Source organism: Phasianus colchicus, chromosome 3 (assembly GCF_987193195.1).
Source record: "Phasianus colchicus chromosome 3, bPhaCol1.hap1.1, whole genome shotgun sequence".
NCBI lineage: Eukaryota > Metazoa > Chordata > Aves > Galliformes > Phasianidae > Phasianus > Phasianus colchicus.
Genome location: NC_143438.1, coordinates 9,585,829 through 9,605,946, shown reverse-complemented (window position 1 = coordinate 9,605,946; position 20,118 = coordinate 9,585,829). Strand labels below are relative to the sequence as shown.

Genomic DNA, 20,118 nt, shown 5'->3' with positions numbered 1-20,118 from the left:
TCTCTGCTGCCAGCCATGCTGCCTTTGGTGGCACCCTTTGGCAATAAAACCAGCTGTCACCCTGGGACACATGGCTTGGCAGGCATTAGCTCAGGCCTGGCAGCAGCATTAAAACTTCAGACAGGCCAGTGCTAAACCTTCCTTCCCTCTCTTCTTCCACCAGAATCCCCACCCCAAGTACAATGCCTGGGTGTTTTACTCACATATGTTGAACCTACAGACTGACCAGGAAACACAGGTGAAAGTGAGGGCAATTACCCCACTCCCTGAATACATGGGAAAAAATGACAGACAGTTGGGATCACATCCTTTTATGTCTTTATTTGCCAGTTAAGATCCTTTTATTCCATCGATGCAAATATGCAGAACAACAGGAAACCATGATTTAAGCAGCACATACCAGTTGGCCGAGAATAAACTAACTACATTCCCCAAGCAATGTAAAAGTAACAATGCACATCATCTTCCAGAAGAAGAAACAAACAGATATTGCAGCCGAGAGGCACAGCAGGCAGCTTCCGTACAAAGTAGTTTGGCTGTTTAAAATGCTGGAACCGGCCCTCACCATCCCTCCAACCCCACCCCCCTACCCCAAAAAGTCCTACTATAATTTAAACACTTTTTTTGTTGCTTTTTTTTTTTTTTTTGCTATCTACATAATATATAAAATATAAACTCTGTTTACTTATAACACTTACTTTTCTTGATAAATAGCTCTTTAAAATATCTACTGTACATATGTCCATGCGTTGACATTATATATATATATATATAGCATTTATATATATGTATGTATGTCTGAAAAACAATAAATATATACTTAATATTGACACAGCAACAAACTGAACATATTCTCATTTTCAAAATCAAATAAAACCAGTACAGAGAGAAACAGTGAGTGTCATTTGTGTAGCACAGCACAGCAGGGAGCTTGGATTCCTGCCCTAGCAGGGGGATCAGGTATGCCATGTACTTGAGTGGTTGTGTTGTTAACACTTTCTTTAATGGATTTGTCTCCAAAGTTACTTCAAGTCATACATTAGCCACCCTGTATGCCACGTGGAACACAGACTGGAAGCAAACTTGGGGAAATGGGGAGACCCGCCTCTTGACTCGCAATGGAATGAAAGAAGGGGAGGTAAGCGAGTCTGACGGATGGTGTAAAAAGAAAAGAGAGCAATGGATGGCTGCAAGGTCATAAATAACCACAGTAAACACGTTAATAGATTTAAGTGCTTTTAGAGACGATGGCTGGCACTGCTGCAAACAGTATTTTGATTATCTACAGCCAACACTGTGTAATGAACCAGTTTTCCCTTTGCCGCAAGAAAATACAAATGAAACCCACATGGCCAAATTCAAATGCTGGAAGGGAGTCACTGCATGACACTGCAAGGGTGCAGGTTCAGAGGTGGACCTGCCCAAAGGCAGTGGTATCCACCAAACAGGCATGGTTTTTTTTTTAAGTGTGAACCTAAAATAAGAAAAAAACACAACCCCAAACTGTTAATTTCACAAACGCCAAAACATAATAAAAGGGATTTTTTAAAAACTTCATTTCAAAACAGCATTCTTTAGAAATGGAACTTAATCCCAAAAGTAAAATTTAAAAAAAATAAAATAAAATAGACCTTCTGCATGTGTTGTGTTCAGTTTTGGATTGACCACAGCTATTTTGTTTGTTCATTTCACAGAAAATGATGAATAAAAGCTATTTCAGTTTGACCCACGCTGATACCCATCACTCTTGAACCCCACTGCTTTGATTTGGCAGCTCTGAAAAAGCCATTACTTGCCTGGGCTCTGGCTTCATACACTCAGTAAGCCATGAGGTTATGACACTGATTCATGAACACAGCTTTATGTATTGTCCTGTCTACTGAAAATTTCTTCTTTTCATGAGCAAATGGAAGTGGGCGGTTATTGTGAAGGGGAAGTTGTTTTTACTGGACATACTCCATCCAGCAGCTCAAGAGAGAGTGGAAATTTTAAAGCAGATACAACTGCCAATGATCATTCAGTCATACGTCATCTCTAAAACTTACAAGCTTTGCTCCCCACAATTAACAACTTCAATAAAAAGAAGTTGCTATCCTGAACAATCCTGCCATTTCAAAACCAGTCCTAAATACCCAGAGAGTGCTGCAGAGGTCAAACAGCCCAGTGCTGTGCTTTGTATGTACTCAAGGGTACATCACTGGGCCACTGGACCAAAAGCCAACGTGTGAAGTATCTGCACAAAGCCAAACTTCTGCTGGGTGCATTTAGACCTTTGTAAATACACAACAGTGAAGAGATTTCACAATTTGTGATACTTTATACTGAAGGAAAGAGAACAAAGTCAAATTTAAACATTCCCAGAAACAAAAAACTGTCATCAGTAATTTCTGAATCTCTGCAAGGACACCATCAAGCTACTACATTTATCTTTACCCATGAAATAAAATCAGCTTCTTTTTTTTTTTTTTTTTTTTGGTAGAGAATCGTTTTGATTTGTCTGGGTCTTTTCCACTTTTGTATGCACGCGGAAATAAACAAGGTAACAGAAATTGAATTGTCTTTGTGCTGCGATTGCACACAGCAGGAAGGTCTCCTTCTTTGAACGGCTGAACTCCCAGGACAGCTGCTCACCTGCACAATCATCACGATTCCAAAGCTATTCAAAAGAAGGAAACACGAAGTACAAAGTGGAGAGTGCCTCTGATTGCCCCGTGCTGGCTGGGCAGGAATTTCTCATGCTTTCAGCCAATGCCAAGGATGAACTCTGCAAAAGTCCATCCTGAGCCTAAACTTGTCTACGCAAGCCCTGATTCTCTGCCTTATTGGCTGCATGGGTAAGGACATACCATCTCTACTCAGTATTTTTTATCTACACAGCTAAAGTACTACTAATTTAACACATGCACAATATTAGATATAGGAAAACCCAAAGCTCTTGCAGAGGTCTTACACCTCCATGCAGGACTTCACTGAGGTCAGCACTGAGGCTGTGCACGCATCTAGCAGGAGCACAGGGACACAGGGAAGGGTTGCCTTGCTACCCCTGGTGTGGAGCCCAATCTGATTCCCATTGAAAACAATCTTTCAGCTGACCATCCCAGCACTGGAGGAGGCTCCTACAAAGCAGAAGAGCACTTCACCCTGGATGCCCCCTTTGGCTCTTTTCGTCTTTGGCAACAGACCATAATGTTCAGTATCCTATGTGCACAGGTAGATGGCAAATGAAAGAGCCTCTCAACAGCAGCCCTGGGAAAAAGGAATTAATATTTATCATCTAGTGTATGAAAAAGCTCATTTGGGGGCTACTGTAAATTCCAGCAGCAGCCTCAGTTTGGCTATTAGGCCTGCACCAATTCTAGCAGCGTTCATCTCACACATTGTGGCACAGCATTAAAAGTGCAATTCCAAATGTATGTTTCCTGGTGTGGTACCGCTTTTGAGTTCAATCAAGTACATCTCTTCTAACTGCTGCCCAAATTCTCAAAGCCAGCAGGAACTACAGAGGCTACTTAGGGCAACCCAATGTACTTTTCAGCTGTACCAAAAGAGCAGAAGGCTTCATACTACCAAGGAAGATCCCAGACTGTAAAGTAACATTTATTTTTAGAATTGTACATATTCTATAAATAAACCAATTCCTGGCTCCTCTAAGCCAGGTGGAAGTTAAGCATCTTTACATTTGGAACTACAGCATCTTCGCCTCCTAGAGAATGGAAAAACTGTAATACAATCCTGAATGTATGCAGTCACTGCTGCCGTCCCAGTTAGATAACAGTTCACCTCAATCTAGCCTAAGACCTGTGCTGCTGTCAGAAAAGGATGCCCCTCTGCTTCTGCCCCTGCTCACCCTGGCTACCTCTCTGGGAGCTGTGGTCACACAGTGAGCTGTACAGGATCCAACAATACAGGACTAACACAAGTATCAGGTGGCTCTGTAACCAAAGCATTACATTTTATTTCTGCTAAGCAGCAAGTTCTGCATTGCTAAGTCTGCACAGAGTGTGGATGATGACTGACACTGAAACCTCCGGATCCAAGATAGGTTAAGGTCAGGACCTGTTCCTGTTCCTTGTGTTTCACCTGCTGTCAGCTCACTGCAGGGAGGGTTGTCTAGGATTCCAGGGTATCTTCTTCCAACTGGAATCATAAAACCCAGAACGACACAGAAAAAAGTAAAATGCAGGTAGGAAAAGCTGTCCACATTCATGAACCAAAATAAGGTGCAAAGAAATGAGCAGCAATTCCAGCACAAACCACTAAGAAGTAAGATTCACAAACATTTTGGTCCCTGTTTAGTTCCAGTTTTGGATGATATGTAACTAGACACGGTTACTTATCTACTGTGCTTACATTCATGACTTGAACTTGCCAGTATTTTCAATAAAGGGCTTCTGCCTTATTATATTAAAACACTCTCTTGATCCCTTTCAAGCTAATTCAATTTTTCAGAGGAGAGGGATGATTTCTTGATCAAATTTGGTCTTCTGTATTTTTCTGTGCATTTTAAAGGGCTGTAACTGTACATCATGGAATACCATGACAATTACAATAGGAAATTCCTGTTGGCACGGACACTAATACAGGAATTCTCAGATAGATCATTGTAGGAACAACATTCAAATTTGTCAAAAGCTTCTTCCAAGCAGGAATGAAAAGCTGACCGCCCCAGACACAATCGCTAAAGCTGGCAGAACAATATGGACAGGAACAGTTCTCTGTTTGGCTGCAGTTTTGTGGTATTACATTACTCCATCATCAGTCACGCTCTGACACTTAAGGGAATACTTCACGAAAGGTCACACATACATACCCTTTAAAAATCAAGCATGCACTAATAATTTTGGGGTGAGATTCAAGTTTCCTAACATTAGCGACCTAACAATGTAGAAGCCAAGATTTTCTGCACAGAGAAAGGAGGAGGACTGGAGTTTCCACTACGCACTGCTTCTATCTTAATCTGAGGATGAACTGCATCACTCTTTGGAGAGTTCTCTCTGTACTGACAACCATGTTCTTGCAGAGCTGATGGGGACAACATACCTGACTTTTAGCTGGCTTGTGTCAGATGAGTCACACTAATGATACTCTCCTGTTCAAAATCATGCAGCACTAAAACCGGGAACAGGACAGGCAGGAGCATACAGCAATCAGATGAACTCATTTGAAGGAGCTCTTCAGAAGCCCTTAGCGCTCCTAAAAGTAGCAAAACTGTAAGTGCTTTTTAAAAAAACCTGAACTATTCTGATTGCACTCTTTCTAACCCCAAATGGCAACACTAATCTGAAAAGAGGGTCATATTTTCTTATTTACTCTTTGTCCAAATGTCTTCCTCGTTCCCCTAGTCAAAATGAAGAAAAAGAATCCTGAAACAGTTTTTATCAAGTTTAATATAATTTAGTGCTATATGCTTGTTTTTTTTTTTTCCTATCTGAAGACCTAGTGCTGTAAACACATATGCCCAGGAGCAGCTTTATGCAGAAAAACAGCATCCCCATTTACTGGGATAATACATGTGCCTTTCACTAGATTTTTTTAAGAACTGAAAGAATATATTCTTTCAAGACTGCAAACTAAACTACTAAAAAAGACAGTACAAACTTATCAAGAAGGTTTGTCCACCCCTGCACTGATGACAGGGAACGATCACTACAGTACCAGCAGCTAGCCACTTGAAGCAGGTAAAGAGGTGGGGTTCCTCTTCCCACCTCTGATAGGTGACGGTAATTTTTTCCCTGGAAATGAAAGGAAATCTTCTCATCCCTTTCTATTTTTCACTCACAAGCACCATTTGGTGGAGGTGAAAGCTTCGGGGTTGAGCTACATGAAATTAATTGTTGCTGTGGATGTCTCAAGTATGACTTCACAAAGGTTCAGAAGAACTGTCTAAGCATCGCAAGGTTTGGGGGTTAGATTTCTACTATTTTGTTATCAACCTAAAACCAAAATGCGAGATGAATTCACTCAAAAGTGAGTCCCACACACAGGAGATTGTGTGCAAACCTTTGTGAGGCTAACTCGAGTTCAGCTGTGTAATAAAACCCACCAGCACTTTTTCATGCCACCTGCCATTCATGAAAGTTTTTCACAACCCATTTCAATCAACAAATCTGTACAATAAACACTGAAGCTTACCATGAGCTCACAGACCCTCCCTCCCACAATAAATGGGTCATATGCACTGCAGTTGAGGGCTGCTTTTTTTGTAAAAGCTACACAAAATTGTGCTTTAAAAGAAAATGACAAAACGATTAACTAAACCAACACATAGAAGCTCCTAAGAAGCTGTATGAAAACTGAGCTGCCAAAATTTTCTGCATCACACAACGCTCACACGAAGTCCCATTGTTCTGTGTGTTGGTTGGAGGTGTAGTAGTACAGCATGGTGGTGTCAGCTGTCATGGTAGGAACCATTCATGTCAGACACTACAGAAAATTTGATGACATGACAGTACCTTCACAGCCCTCTGGTAGGTAAGGAAAATCTAAAAGGATCTTCCCAACCTTTCACAGTAAACGCAATTGGATAATCTAAAGCACCTGCAAGCAGGAGACGAGTCCATGATACATATTTCCAATCATCCAGATAATACTGTTATTAAAACAGGTAAGTCAGCTCTCAACTTTCCTATCCATTTTGGGCATTGCTAAGGACCTTTCCACTTTGGTATTTAGCCACCAACAGATTTAGTTGATCCAAACACCATATTTCTTTCTCCCCTCTCCCCACAGCTGTTTGCAAGATGTTCAAGCCCTTCAAAAGGGCTGAATTACCATTTCCTTTAAGAGCTGTCTGGTTCCTATTCTTTCCTAGAAGCTGAGTGGAGCTAGCAGTACAGAGACATCCTGCTCTTCCGCATGGCTTCACTGATTAAGTACGCTGGGCTCAGTTCTGGCTCCTCGGTCATGATGGAAATGTTCTGCCACTCCCCCAGCTGGTTTGACTTTTTAATGGTGTCCACCACACACAGGGCATACAGACAGTCGTCAAAAGTGGCAGCCATCGTGAGAGGCCTCCCGTCCCAGGTCCTCCTGTCGTCCTGGTCCTCAAAGGCCTGCCGGACAGCTTGGACCATCTTAATGGTGCCTCGGAGGTACGGGGAAGGGATGTCACTGAAGGCCTTCTCCGGAAGCAAGGAGTTGCTGACCGGTGTGGAGTCCTTCAGCAGGAGCTCCCGCTGAGGAGAGTTGTTGCTCTGTCCATAGAGATCAGTGCCGATGACAATCAGCCGTCCCGCCGAGCCCACCACGATAATGTCTTGTTTGAACTCCCCTGGAACGTTGAAGTTGAGCGTCACCGTGCAGCACACGCCACCTTCCAGAACCATCTGAAACGTACAGAAGTCATCACTGGTGATCTGCCGTATCCCCTTGATGTGGTCCGTCTGCTTCACGAAGGTCTTGAGCAAGCCGTGCACCTTCACAGCCTTCTGGCTGGTGAGGAATGTCAGCAGATCAATGATGTAGGTGCCAACCGAGTGCAAACCTCCGCCCCCCATCAGGTCGTCACAGCTCCAGTTGTACTTCTTTCCCAGCAGGCTTCCGCTGTGAACCTGCACCTCGCACACCAGCAGCTCCCCCACGTAACCCTCCTGGATCAGCTGCTTCATCTTCACAAAGGCGGGCAGGAAGCGCAGTACGTTCCCCATAATGCTCATGAGTTTTGGGTAGTAATGAGCTGCAGTCATCATCCTGAAGGCATCCAGCGGAGTCGCTGTTCGGTCACAGATGACATTTTTTCCAATGCCTGAAAAACATTCACAAAATAAATCAACAAAAATATACTGATGAGTAAACTCATCACCTCAAACTAAGCCATGGAGAAAGACCCCTGAAAGAAAATATTTTGATATTGTGTTAAAGACACAAAGATCCCCTCTGGCATTCACGTAATTCTTAAGCACCATGATGAAAATGTACCCTTTTTGTTCTTAAAATGCAATCATGTCTCTAAGTAGTACAACGACAGTCTGGATAGATAAGACAGTTTGGATAGATAAGAAAGTAAGCTAAGGTAAAGTGGACTACTACCCCACATTTGCTACCTTCTGGGAACAGACGTAAAACCAACCCCCTCAGCTCTGCCATCTCACTCGCATCTCTTCTGTGATGCCCTGCCTGTGTGTGGGCTTCCAGGAGCTGAAGCTGAGCTTCAGATTCAAATCCCTACAGCACATGAGTCACACAGCCTCATGTCCACAGTGACTTGAAGTAAGTGCACTGGCAGACCTGGGCTTGTCTTCTCAATGGCCTTGTTCCTTCATCCTTCCCCTTCTGACTGTTCAAGGTGCCTTCACCAGGGACACGGAAAGTACTGGGCTTGTTGCATAATTTAGAATGCAGGAGTTGCTTCTCACAGAACACCACGCTATTCTGAAAAAGACAGGCATTTTTTTGACGGAACTCTTGAGAGATGTCAACAACACAACCACAGTGCCAAGGGAGAGCCACAATTGCTCTAAAACAGGTCAAACGTAACTGTGACAATCTGTTCCCTCCCAGAATTGCCCATATGTGCACAGCTTACTGAAGCTTGCACAATGATCCTGTTTCATCTGGCCATCAAGGTATGCAGCTGAATGCAGCGCAAGCTGAGACGCCTAAATAATGGTTTTCATATTGATTTTTCCTTGTCAAATACTTTCACTCAGTATCCATACACACAAATGGTGACAGATGAACAAAGTAACAGGCAGAAGCCTACAGCAAAAACTCATCTGCAGAGAGCAAGTGTGAAGTGTGACCACGGGTAGATTACTTCCCACCTTCCCACGTTCAGCATGAGATGACTGGAGGCATATGTCACAGCAGAAAGGAGTAGTACATTTACATAAGGCCTGCACCTAAGCTTTTGACATGGGATAAAAGAAAAAGAAAATTCTTTAGGGCTCCAGTTTCCTTTATAGTCACAAATTTGGATTTTTTTTATGTTCAATGAGCAGTATTAGGTGAGCTATATATAAAAACACCCTATAGCACTAAATATGAACTTTGTCTTGGGAACCCAGGGCTATAGCTGGGTCTGGCATTTAGAAGAGCTGAGTTTGGATCCTGTCTGCTGGAGTCCAGATGAATAAATCCAGTAAATCACTCCATCTCTTTGTGCTTTTCCCTTAAGACAGGAGAGGAATTCCTTTTTCTTTAGAGAGATGTTGTGAGGATAAAATTTCACATGTTTTGGAGCTGTTTGGATGAAGTCATAAATACAGACAGATGGCAAGGATCTGCCTGAGCCCGCTTACATGAATATTTAACAGTCTGACTGCAAGAAGAAGGGGGTCACAGTCCAAACATGCAATAACCAGCTTATCCACACTGCCTATTCCCAGTCTTTGTCGTCTGCTATTTGAGTAGCTGAAACTGGAGGGAGGGCTGTCACCACGGAGGTGGCAGTCACATCTAGTAACAGCCAAAAAGGGAAAGATTCCTTCAACTTGACCTATTTACCTACTACACAGTCAGGTAAGCACAGAGGGACTCATTTTCCTCTCATGCTAGCTAGGAATCCTCTATTCAATGGCCACAGACTTCCTTTCTCACCTTTCTCTCTCATCTTTACAGACTACAACTGGTGAATTAGTTGCCATTTTCAACTTCATAACATTCCTTTTCCTGCTTCTGAATAATATTTTTCTGCACGTGTTTCCGCATTCATCCACCTGCCCTATATTCCTCGAACTAGTAGATCCAGCTGTGCCACAATGCTGATAACTAATATAACAGCCCACTTTGAGCCACAGACTCTTTGCAGAGAGATCATAGTCTGGCAAACTGATTACGAAATAAGAGAAGCCAGTCAAAACTTGCCTACAGTGGAATCTTCCTGAAAAAGCCATTTCTCCCCAAAGAACCCACTGATACTACCTCATGGCTTGACCTCTTCTCTACTATTTGACACGTGTGACTTTCTGCTCCAGTTCAGCTTGTGTCTTCCTGCCTCTCAGGTGTCTGTCTCATCTCATCCGGGGTTTGTGCAGGGACTCACCTCTCAAGACATGCAGCTCTACATGTGCATGTGAGGAAAAGGGTTTGCTTTCATTAGGCACTGGAGCCTGGGGACAAACTTCTAGCTGTGTGCTCAGTGGCCAGGCTCAGTGGGGGCTCAGTCATGACTGAATGGGGACAGGAAACAGGGCTGTCCTTATCTACGTACCAAGTGATGATAATAAATAAAGAAAAACTTAAGAGTTTTCACATTCCTTATATTGAAGAAAAATTGCTATTCAGATCATAAGTAAGGCACACATGCAGCAAAAAGGGAAAGCCCTCAATATTTGTATGGAGACAGGAAAAATGTGGACTCTTACATTTACTCCTTCTACCATTTCAACCTTTTTGGAAAGCTTGAAGCCTTTTAATTACAGCAAATCCGAAATGCAAATGTTCCTAGAGCCTGTGCATATGCTGATAATACATGCTGTGCTCTCATCCCTGTCAGGGATTTAAGCAGATTTCTGGTTGGCGCTCAGAAAGCTTTTGTACTCCATTAAGGCTCGTCCAAGTTCTTCCAGCGTGACACCGCTCAGCACTTGAGCCTGTGCACACTATGTGTCTTTGTCTTCTCTCTAGCTGCAAATCTGCAAGCAGCCACCTTAACTATCTTGAAACAGGGAGAGAACATAAAAGGTTTGCTTAATTCAATTTACAGGAATACTCTGGTGTGTTTACGCAGCTAGAATAAGAAGCTGGAGGATCAAAACACTGCCATTTTCTGCTCTTCTCCCTTTGTTTCCCTTACAAAGGAGAAGGAAAAAGTGCACCTTCCCTTTCAGGCATTCTATAAAGCAGCAACATGCACACAGAGGGCAGTGTGGAAGGAAGGCCATCCTTCTCAACACTGACAGTCCTGTGCTTCTGCCTGCAGACTCCAAAGGAGCACTTTTGGGGAACTGACCTGTACACAATACCCACTCCCATTCTCCGTGTGTAGGCTCTGCAAACGTGGTTTGTCATTTCACACATCCTTGAAAATCACACTATGTACACTGCTAGCTACATGCCTTCGGCCCACTCCATCCCATGGTACTCCAGGCACAGGTGGCCAGACCTGCAAAGATTCTGCACGAGCAGCCACTGTCCTGTGCTGACAATGAGTCACTGTGCCCACAGTGGAGGGGCCGTGAGGTGGGAACTAGGTTATACCCAATAGTTCTGCTTCCCCAAGCCACACCAGCAGGAAATAACAATGGTGGAGATGGAAGGAATCCATCCATTAGACACACCAAATCCCTAGGCCAATCACTGAAGTATAATGTGCTCCCACTGTCCTCAAAACCATGTAAGGACGTGAGTGTAAGCAAAGTGACACAAGAGAATTTGACTTACAGGTTTGTTTGCTCAAGAGCAGAAGATGACAACATCTGATGACTGCTTGGTTCCTCTTTAAAATGAACATTATGAAACTACTACTAACATTAGCATATTCTCAGTGTTTTACAAGGAAATATAAGGGCTGAATGGCCCTGCTGGGACTGTTCTGAATCTTCCAAGTAAAACCTCAAAAGCTTAAGATACCAATCTGTGCTTATTTTAAGAAGGTTATTTAAGAGATCTCTGAAGGAGTGTGTGTCCAAATAGATCTCTAGAAACAGCTGAGGAAACAGAAGAAAATTGTTTATGCTATCATTCTTTTGAGTGGAGATTTCTCAAGCACCTTATGCAGAAAAGTCAAATTTTACCAGTATGTTTACTAATGGTTTGTCAATCACCTCACAGTAAGTTCTGTCTGGATGTCAGTGATATTTACTAACTTCTGCCTTTGCTTTAGAAATCCTTGGTGATACGGAGATCATTTTGAAAGCCAAACAGCCCACAAATGACAGTAAAATCCCAGAATCACAGAACATCCTGAACTGGAAGGGACCCACAAGGATCATCCAGTCCAACCCCTGGCTCCACACAAGATCACCCAAAATTCAAACTTGATGTGAGAGCAGTGTCCAAACACTCCCTGAACTCCAGCAGTTTGCAGCCCTGACCACTGCCCTGGGCAGCCTGTTCCAGGGCCCAGTCACTGTCTGGTGAAGAACCTTTCCCTACCCCTCAATCTGACCTTCCCCTGCTGCAGCCCCATGCCATTCCCTGGGGTTCTGTTGCTGACACCAGAGAGAGAGACTGTATCTACTTCTCCCTAAGAGAAAAACAGATACAGTCCAGCTCAGCAGCATTTTTTTTTTTTTTTTTTTCTGTGTAGAGTAATAATAGTGAGGAGGTGGAGTAAGAAATCCAGATTTTGAAATGGATTTTGAAATGGTTGAGGTCTGCAGTTCTTCATTTACAAAAGGCCCTAACTCCTCAGTTACCAGTGTCCCTGCAATGCCCCTGAGCTGCACAACCCACAGCTGAGCAGAGTTCCTGGGCCAGGCCTCAGGAACCGTAAGAGGCACAGCCTTCATCAGCTCTGGACAATGCCATGTCAGCTTGTTCCCATCTGCTCCGATTGCTTTAAATACAGACAAACACATTTTCACAGTAAAATAATAAGTAAAGAAGAGTATCCATCACTGAACTGTGGCAAGACTACTTCTCTATCTGTTCAACTTAGGACAGGATGCCTCAGTACAGTTTTTTCTCCTCCTATTCAGAAGAAAATAAAAAAGAGCTTTCTTTGGTGTCTGGGCACATAACCAAAACCCTCACTGACACTGACGAAAGGTTTGTTAGTTAGCAGTCACTACTACTGGATAGGGCTGAAAGGGAAAGTAAGGCTTCGGTGGCCTAAGCTAAGTCGGTCAGCAGAAAAACACACTTCTAAAGGTTACGGAGAGCTGCTAACACTCAAAGAACAGTTCTGAAATACAGGAGTTGTGGAAGAGCAAGCTTACCAGCTTATTTCAAATAGACGCTTTTCAACGTTTATATCAGATGATAGCATCTGCTTTAAAACCGTTGTGTTTTTGTGTGTTTGTTTTTTTTAAGAAGCTAACTCAAAATTGCATTCCAAATGGTGGCAATCCACATTATTACTATTAGAAACTATTAATATGACTTCAATAAATAAATACAGACTAAAGGACAAAAGCTTCTACTCAGACCTTGACCATTATGGCTGTTGTTGCCTTTAGATCCTATGCAGAATCAGAGAGAAAATCATCTTTGGCACTTAGCTCTGTTCTTGGCTCATAACACATGTTGCAGCGACATGTGCTATATTATTAGTATACGTATTAATAGTTGCAATCAGATCACAATTTCATTCCCAATGCACTTTGACATGGTTTGAAGATACACAGCAGTATCATCTAACATGTGAACAGAGTGTCTCATTCTTCCAGCATTATAATACTGAATAGTTAAGCTAGGATATACAGCTGCTTTCCTAAATGTGCCCACCTCAACAACAACAAAAAAGTAGCAAATTCAGTTTAAAAACACTACTTTGCTGCAAATTGATGTTTTCATTTCGACCCGACCAGATATTGGCCAGACCTCACCTGGGGAAATATCAAAAATCATAGTCAAAACAGAATCAAAACAAAATGACATATCAGAAGTCACTACTTCTCATTCAGATAGTTTACTTGCAGCAATTTCCTCTTGTGCACAAACATGCACACATTGCCAGCTCTGTGGTTTTGCATAGAAACCATCTCAGAAATCACATGAGGCGCCAGGAGCCGGTGCACAGTTCCCTGCAGTTAAATTGACGTTTGATATAAGCCAAGCATCAGCAGAGCTGTGTGTTTTGCATATTCCCACACTAGACAGAGATCTGTTTGCAATATTAATCAAGCCAGGGTACTGTGCTGATGCAGTCCCCATAGGTATTCAAAAAACGCCTTTCCATTTTGATATTGCATAAAAATTTAAATGAATTCTGGTGTATACCTACATGCAAAAACATACAGAATTGATTGAAGGTAGTAACTTCAGAAATCCTCACACCACTGCCTTCTATCCTTTTCTTTCAAATCTGCAAACATAGCACTGGAATGCTATCATTTAGCCAGGACCTCAAAAAGTGTTCTCAGCTATCTACATTGACTCTTGCCTAAGAGACAACCCTAAATAAAACTAACGTTGCCAGTCAGAAAGTTCTTTCCTTCCCAAATCCATCATGCCTATGAAATCCCAAAGACGGGTAGTGATCTGAGCTGTAAGTGCCCTGAGCTGCTGCCTGCAGGGGTCAGCCCTCAGAACTGAGAGCAATGATGCTATTTTTTCTGTTTCACATCCCTCCTTAATACAACCTCAGAGCCGTGCTCCCTTTCATCTGAAGCTGGAACAAACCAGTTCAGCACTGCTCTGCATTTCTAGCTCAGGTGTACCAGAGAGACACACGATGTTCAGACTGCCTCTCAAAAAGCTATGCTAATACAGAATTTGGGAGCCGTGGCTCTTAACAATGCTTTTTATTAAAAGCGAGTTCTAATATTTGGGCTGGCTCTTCAGTCTGTCAGAGATAGAATTTAGCATGCTACAAGCATCACAAGCCATAAACCATCAGCACTGGCCAACCACCATTTTCTGGTCTGCTCTTCATCTGCTGCAATGCTTCTTGCTGAGAACTTACCCTTCTTCATCACTCCACAAACTGCCACTGCTCCTTCTGCACTAAGCTGCAGGGGATGACCACAGGGACACTTTGCCCCTTTGGGCAGATTCTGTAGCCCTAAGTGGGATGCAGCAAAGGAAAACTGGCTGAGGGAAGGGAGAAGGGGGCAGGGAACAGAAGGAAGAATGCTACTTGGAGGAAAGAAGGACATGGAAGGGGATGGGAGTTTGCAGCCACCAGCTTAGAGAAACACAGTGTACCCAAGTGGCATTGGCAACATCCCTGGGCCTCAGAAGCACATCCCCAAAGGGTCTCCTTCAGCGCAATGCTGGTGTGAGCCCTGCTAGCATCTTTTCTGCAGAAAAAATAACAATGACACAGGAAGAAAGAGACTGTGCTCTTCTGGGGAGGAGGAAGTAATGATGATTAAAGCTATCAATTTAAAAAAGTGATGTGAGTGCTACTTAAGCTATTGTCCAACTCTACATCAGACAAGAGGAATGTAGTACTGCGGCAGGCTGTGCAATGGGGCTGATACTCTTTTCTGATGTATCGAATTTGGAGATGAATCACATACTACAAAGCAACAAAAAGCTTTGGAATCTCTCAGAAAAATGGTCTGAATAAATACGGGTACGTACACTTCTAGCAGGAGCAACGAAGAAACTACTGGATTTTTGATCTGCTCTTGGAGTGCATTCTGGGTGACCTCATGACAACAAGCAAGCTTAGTGTGAGGTGATTCAAGCGCATTTTCACACAGGACATTTATTTTTTCTTAGCACGTACACGTGTCTCTGCTCTTACTAGAGGCTGCTGCTGTCAATACTGTGATACAGTAAAACTTTGAGTGACAATAACAACACTGGTTGTATTTATCATATTCAGCACATGATCTGTCATTCAGTTCCTTAAATGACTCAGAAAAAAAAGCATTTATTTCAATCAATGGATCTGGCAGGGGAAAATTGATGGCAAGACAATGTTTCTTCGAGGAAACCTTATTTAACAAAACTTTTGACAAGGAGATAAATCTGGGTGATGAATGCCTGCCTAAAAGATTGGCATTAGTCACAGCTCTAACACTGGCTAAGACAATCTCTGATAATCACAGATATATATAGCTGCTGCAAAAAATCAAGTTGCTATAGCATACTGAGTCATAGCTCACAAACTAATTCATACTAATAGGGCATGTGTGTGTATTCCTCGTCTGCTCCAAGTGTGAGGTAAAATAACAGCGACGTAAGGAACAGATTTCCCTTTGCAACTGAAACAGACTGGGGAGGCACACAGAGGGCAGTACACCTCGCTGCTAACTAGCAACAGCTCATTTGGCCATAGGAAACCAATTGCTTCTACAGATTTTGCAAACCCTGAATCTCTTCCTCTGCATCAAAATATTATGATGTAAATAAACACTTGTACTGTCATATTTCATAGTCAAAGGAATGAGATGCACATCACAAATATTAGATGAAAGACTAAATACAGTAAACACACACATGCCCAAACAGTGTACACCACTACCATCAAACGAGGGGCTCAGCTCATCTATCTTAGAATCACAGAAGGTCTGAATTGGAAGAGATCCCTAAAAGTCACTTAGTCCAACTTCCCTGCAATGAACAGGGACACCTCCAGTTCCATAAGGTTGCCCTGAGCCCCATCCAGCCTCACCCTGAATGTCTTCAAGGATGGGGCTTCCACCACCTCTCTGGGCAACCTGTGCCACTGCCTCATCACTGTAACTGTAAAAAAGACTTCCTTACATCCAGTCTAAATCTCATCTCTTTCAGTTTGAAACCATTTCCCATTGTCCTATCACAACAGACACTGCTAAAGAGTCTGTCCCCTTCTTTCTTATAGCCCTCCTTGAAGGCCCCCTGAAAGGCCACTCTCAGGTCTCCCCAGAGCTTTCTCTTCTCCAGACTGAACAGCCTCAGCTCTCTCAGTCTGTCCTTGTAGGGAAGGTATTCCACTCCTTGGACCATTTTTATGGTCCTCATCTGGAGGAGGAGCCTTCTCTGGCTCCAACAGGTCCATGTCTCTCTGGTATTGAGGACTCTACAGCTGGACCCAGAACTCAATAGCACAGAGTAAAGGGGCAGGATCATCTCCCTCGACCAGCTGGCCACATTTCTTTTGATGCAGCCCAGGGTACGGTTGGCTTTCTAGGCTGTGCGGGCACAATGCTGGCTCATGTCCAGTTTGCCATCCACCAGTACCCTGAAGTTCTTTTCAGCAGGGCTGTGCTCTTTCATTCTTCAGCTTGTATTGATAGTAGTTGTCACGACCCAGGTGCATGATCTTGTACTTGGCTTTGTTGAACCTCACAAGGTTCACCTGGGCCCACTTCTGGAACATGTCTAGGTCTCTCTGGATGGTATCCTGTCCTTTAGATGTGTCAACAGCAACACAGCTTGGAGTCAGCACCATACAGTTTGGTGCCTTCTTCTAGCCCTGGTGTACCACACTGTGATTCAAGGTTTTCGGTTTATTCTTACTGCTGTAATCTCCTTTCCACAGACAAAAATCTAAACATTTGAATAAACAGAGGAAAACTTCAATTGCTTCTGCCTTGGCTGCTTTACAGCTGTAGATTAAGACCAAGCGTGCTTCAGTGGTGACAGGTACAATAATAGGAGCACCCTGCAGAGATGGAGCTGCCGCCACTGGAAGTGGCACACAGCTGCATCAGTTGGCACCCATGTGTCACCCAGCTCAGGAGGAGCACAGTCCACATGAACAGCTCTGCAGCTGCAAGCCATCACAGCAGGCAAGATTGGTGAGCTGTCAATTCTGGGAAACGATCTCAGCTGGATCAGAAGTCTGCAAAACCAGCCTAGGAAATGGGAAGAGAGGCTGGGAATTGTTTTTTTATTTTTTTATTTTTTCTTGGAAAAGATACTGGTTGGTGGCTGAGGCAAGGTGTGGTGCTGAGCTGAGCAAGTGCACCTCCTGGCTCCAAGAGATTGTAATGATGCCTGCAGGAAATAGAGTGGCATCTGAGCAGAACCAGAATGCTAATAAGGATGAGAGAAGACCATAATGATGATATTAGTTTTCATTATCTATTAATATCAGTACTAACTTTGATTTGCATAGAGGTGGTAATTAGGTTTATGGACTGAGATCATGTCTGTGCATATAATGCCACAGGTACAAATACTGCTGTAGCAGTATCCACAGCTCTCAGACACAGCTGCAGTTCATCTGGAGCTTGATACTGGATGAGCACAGCACAGATACATGAATTCTCCTCCGCAGATTATGCATCTGTATTCGGACAATGCCCTGTTGTGAATGTAAGTTTTCCAATAAGAATTTTTGGTCTGTCAGCATGGTTAATCGTGTCCTTTTCAACAACAGCCTTTGATGTGGGATTATAAAGAATATGCATTACCAAATCCCTAGGCAATGTGCTTGAGAGCAAGAAAAGCAACCAAGTCTTGCATTGTGGTGTATGCAAGCACAGTTTGCAAGTCACTTCAAAAGTCGCCAGCTCTTCCCTAACATGGGTGAGTGCAACGCTTGGTTCCCATCCCACCTGGTGTGTCATCCTGATCATTTCTCTGCAGGCACTTATGCAAATAACATCAGAGGAAAATGAAATAAATGAAGGACTTTGTGGATTTTAATCTCTGTACAAAAACTTTAACTGCTGGGAAATCTAAAGGTGCAGATCCACCCTGACAAACCAGCTAGATGCACGCTGCAAGGGAATGCTCCAGGGGTCCCAGCTTGAGCTTATCTGTTCATGCATCTGAAACATGCTGAGAATTACATTCCCTGAGCCCTACTCGGGTGCTTTCCATGCTCTCATGTGCGCTTGGGAAAATGTATATGGGACAAACTGTGCTGGCTTTCCCAAATTCCTCTTCAATTTTTATGTATCCAAATTGCCATCAAAACTATATCCCTGCTGAGCACTTCCCCGCTCAAGAAAAGAAATGAAAGGCTTCCCTATGTACTGAGATAAACTGACAAAGGGAAATGATTCTGCTTCACTCGACCAAATGCTCATTAATTTCAGTGGGACTTTAATTGTTTAAAGACTAAATAAAAAACTCTGAAAATCCCTGTATTTGGTCCTTCACTTGTTCCAATTACTCTCAGTTCCTCTATTCACATTCTTGTGCAAAATGCATGCCATCAGTCCAGCATATTTTAATACCCTCCCTTTCCATAGTGATAAAATCACAGCCTGTGGTCAATCACTACTCTCAGGAGGCATTATTATCCGCCTTTAAATATGTTTCTTTCTGTGTTAGCTGACAACAGCTAAATGCCCAGCTGTTGTAAAGGCTTTGGTAGGATTAGGAAAACAGGCAGTTCCATTTTCTTTCAGCTTGCCTTTCCGAAAAGAATTGTTTATGCTTACTGAGTCAGATAAATTTATGGCTGATAATTAGAGTTAATTTTCTTATGTTTCTCCTGCCTACCCCTTCTACCCCCGTTAAAACTAGCAAGTTGTAATCAGGTACTAAATAAGAAACTGACAGAAAAGAAACAACAGATTCATGCCTGCGAGTAATTAATGTAGCCATTGTTTTGTATATTTTACAGGATTCAAGAAGCTTTAAGAACCTTGAAAAAATACATCTCACCAGCCAAGTGATAGGGAAAGTGTCAGGAAAACTGAGTTAAAAAAACCACCCTATATGTTGCAGTGCCATATCAGTCTGTATCTCACATGGCACCACAGCAAACCCTGTGCCCTCCTGCACTTCGTATTTCAGGGTTTTCTTTAGTAAACATTCAGTGATACTATCTGTATGAGATGCATTGCAGTTTCTAGTACAATCCTTGCTACATGATTATAGGAAGCATCAGCTTCACTACCTATGTGACCCAGAACATTTTTTCTAACCTTATCTCTCTCTGATATTTTTAGCTGGAGTATTTCTACTTCTTTCCCTGCACAGTGGAGTTTGAAGAATCTCTGTGCTGAAGCAAATGTGAGTAAGCCCTGCAGTGCTGGGTGAATGGAGCATGCATTTGACCTAATTTTCTGATTTGAGTGGTTAAAATAAATTTAAAAATCATTACTTGCCTTCCCAAATACTGTGCTGACTACAAGGCAGCAAGACTATAGAATGGGATGGGCTATCTTAACCAGACACATCTGAAAACTGTGTCCCACAAACACTTTTGACTTTGATCTATATGCATGTACAAACAGATTCACATATAAAAAAAGCAATGGGGAGCACTGGGGGAGCTCCTTTCACGCATAGAGATAGAAAGATGCTGTAGGTGGAGGTATACGGCGTCGTTTCTTTTGCTCAGTAATGAGTATATGTAACATAGAACAACAGAAATGGAAAACGTCAGTTTATAAGTACTGGCCAAACATTCCCAAAGCCCACCAGATTTTGCCTAGCTGTGGGATCAGATCTTCTGAAGTAATCCAAAGTTAGAATGGACGGATGAGAGCCAGGTTGCACGAGGTGTCTTAGGGAGGACAGAGTTCTCTCATTTGTTTCCTGCTCGTTGTGTCAGTGGTTGCCTCTCCGCTCGCTGAGTTGCATTAGCACAGGAACCAGAGAGGCTGGCACAATCACTCCTTTCAAAAAATGGAATCAAAAGGCAATCAGGGCAGCTGAACCAACATCTCAACTTTA

The 20,118-nt window shown here is 43.0% G+C and overlaps 1 protein-coding gene across 6 annotated transcripts in view; it reads right to left on the bottom strand.

The window, feature by feature from the left end:
* Window positions 1–301: 301 nt before the first annotated feature.
* Window positions 302–20,118, bottom strand: part of GFOD1 (Gfo/Idh/MocA-like oxidoreductase domain containing 1) — a 69,581-nt gene continuing 49,764 nt past the window's right edge. Inside the window, exons 2-3 of one of the 6 annotated variants that reach the window (XR_004166321.2) lie at window positions 5,041–7,744; window positions 302–4,137 (exon numbers count right to left, since the gene is read on the bottom strand). Coding sequence is in view for 1 of the 6 variants with exons in the window: in XM_031589373.2 (XP_031445233.1) it covers window positions 6,825–7,744 (920 nt within the window). In the remaining 5 variants the exon portion in view is untranslated. Of the gene's footprint in view, window positions 7,745–20,118 lie in introns of all 6 variants that reach the window. The other 5 variants (XR_016464970.1, XR_016464971.1, XR_004166322.2 and 2 more) reach the window with 5 other exon arrangements.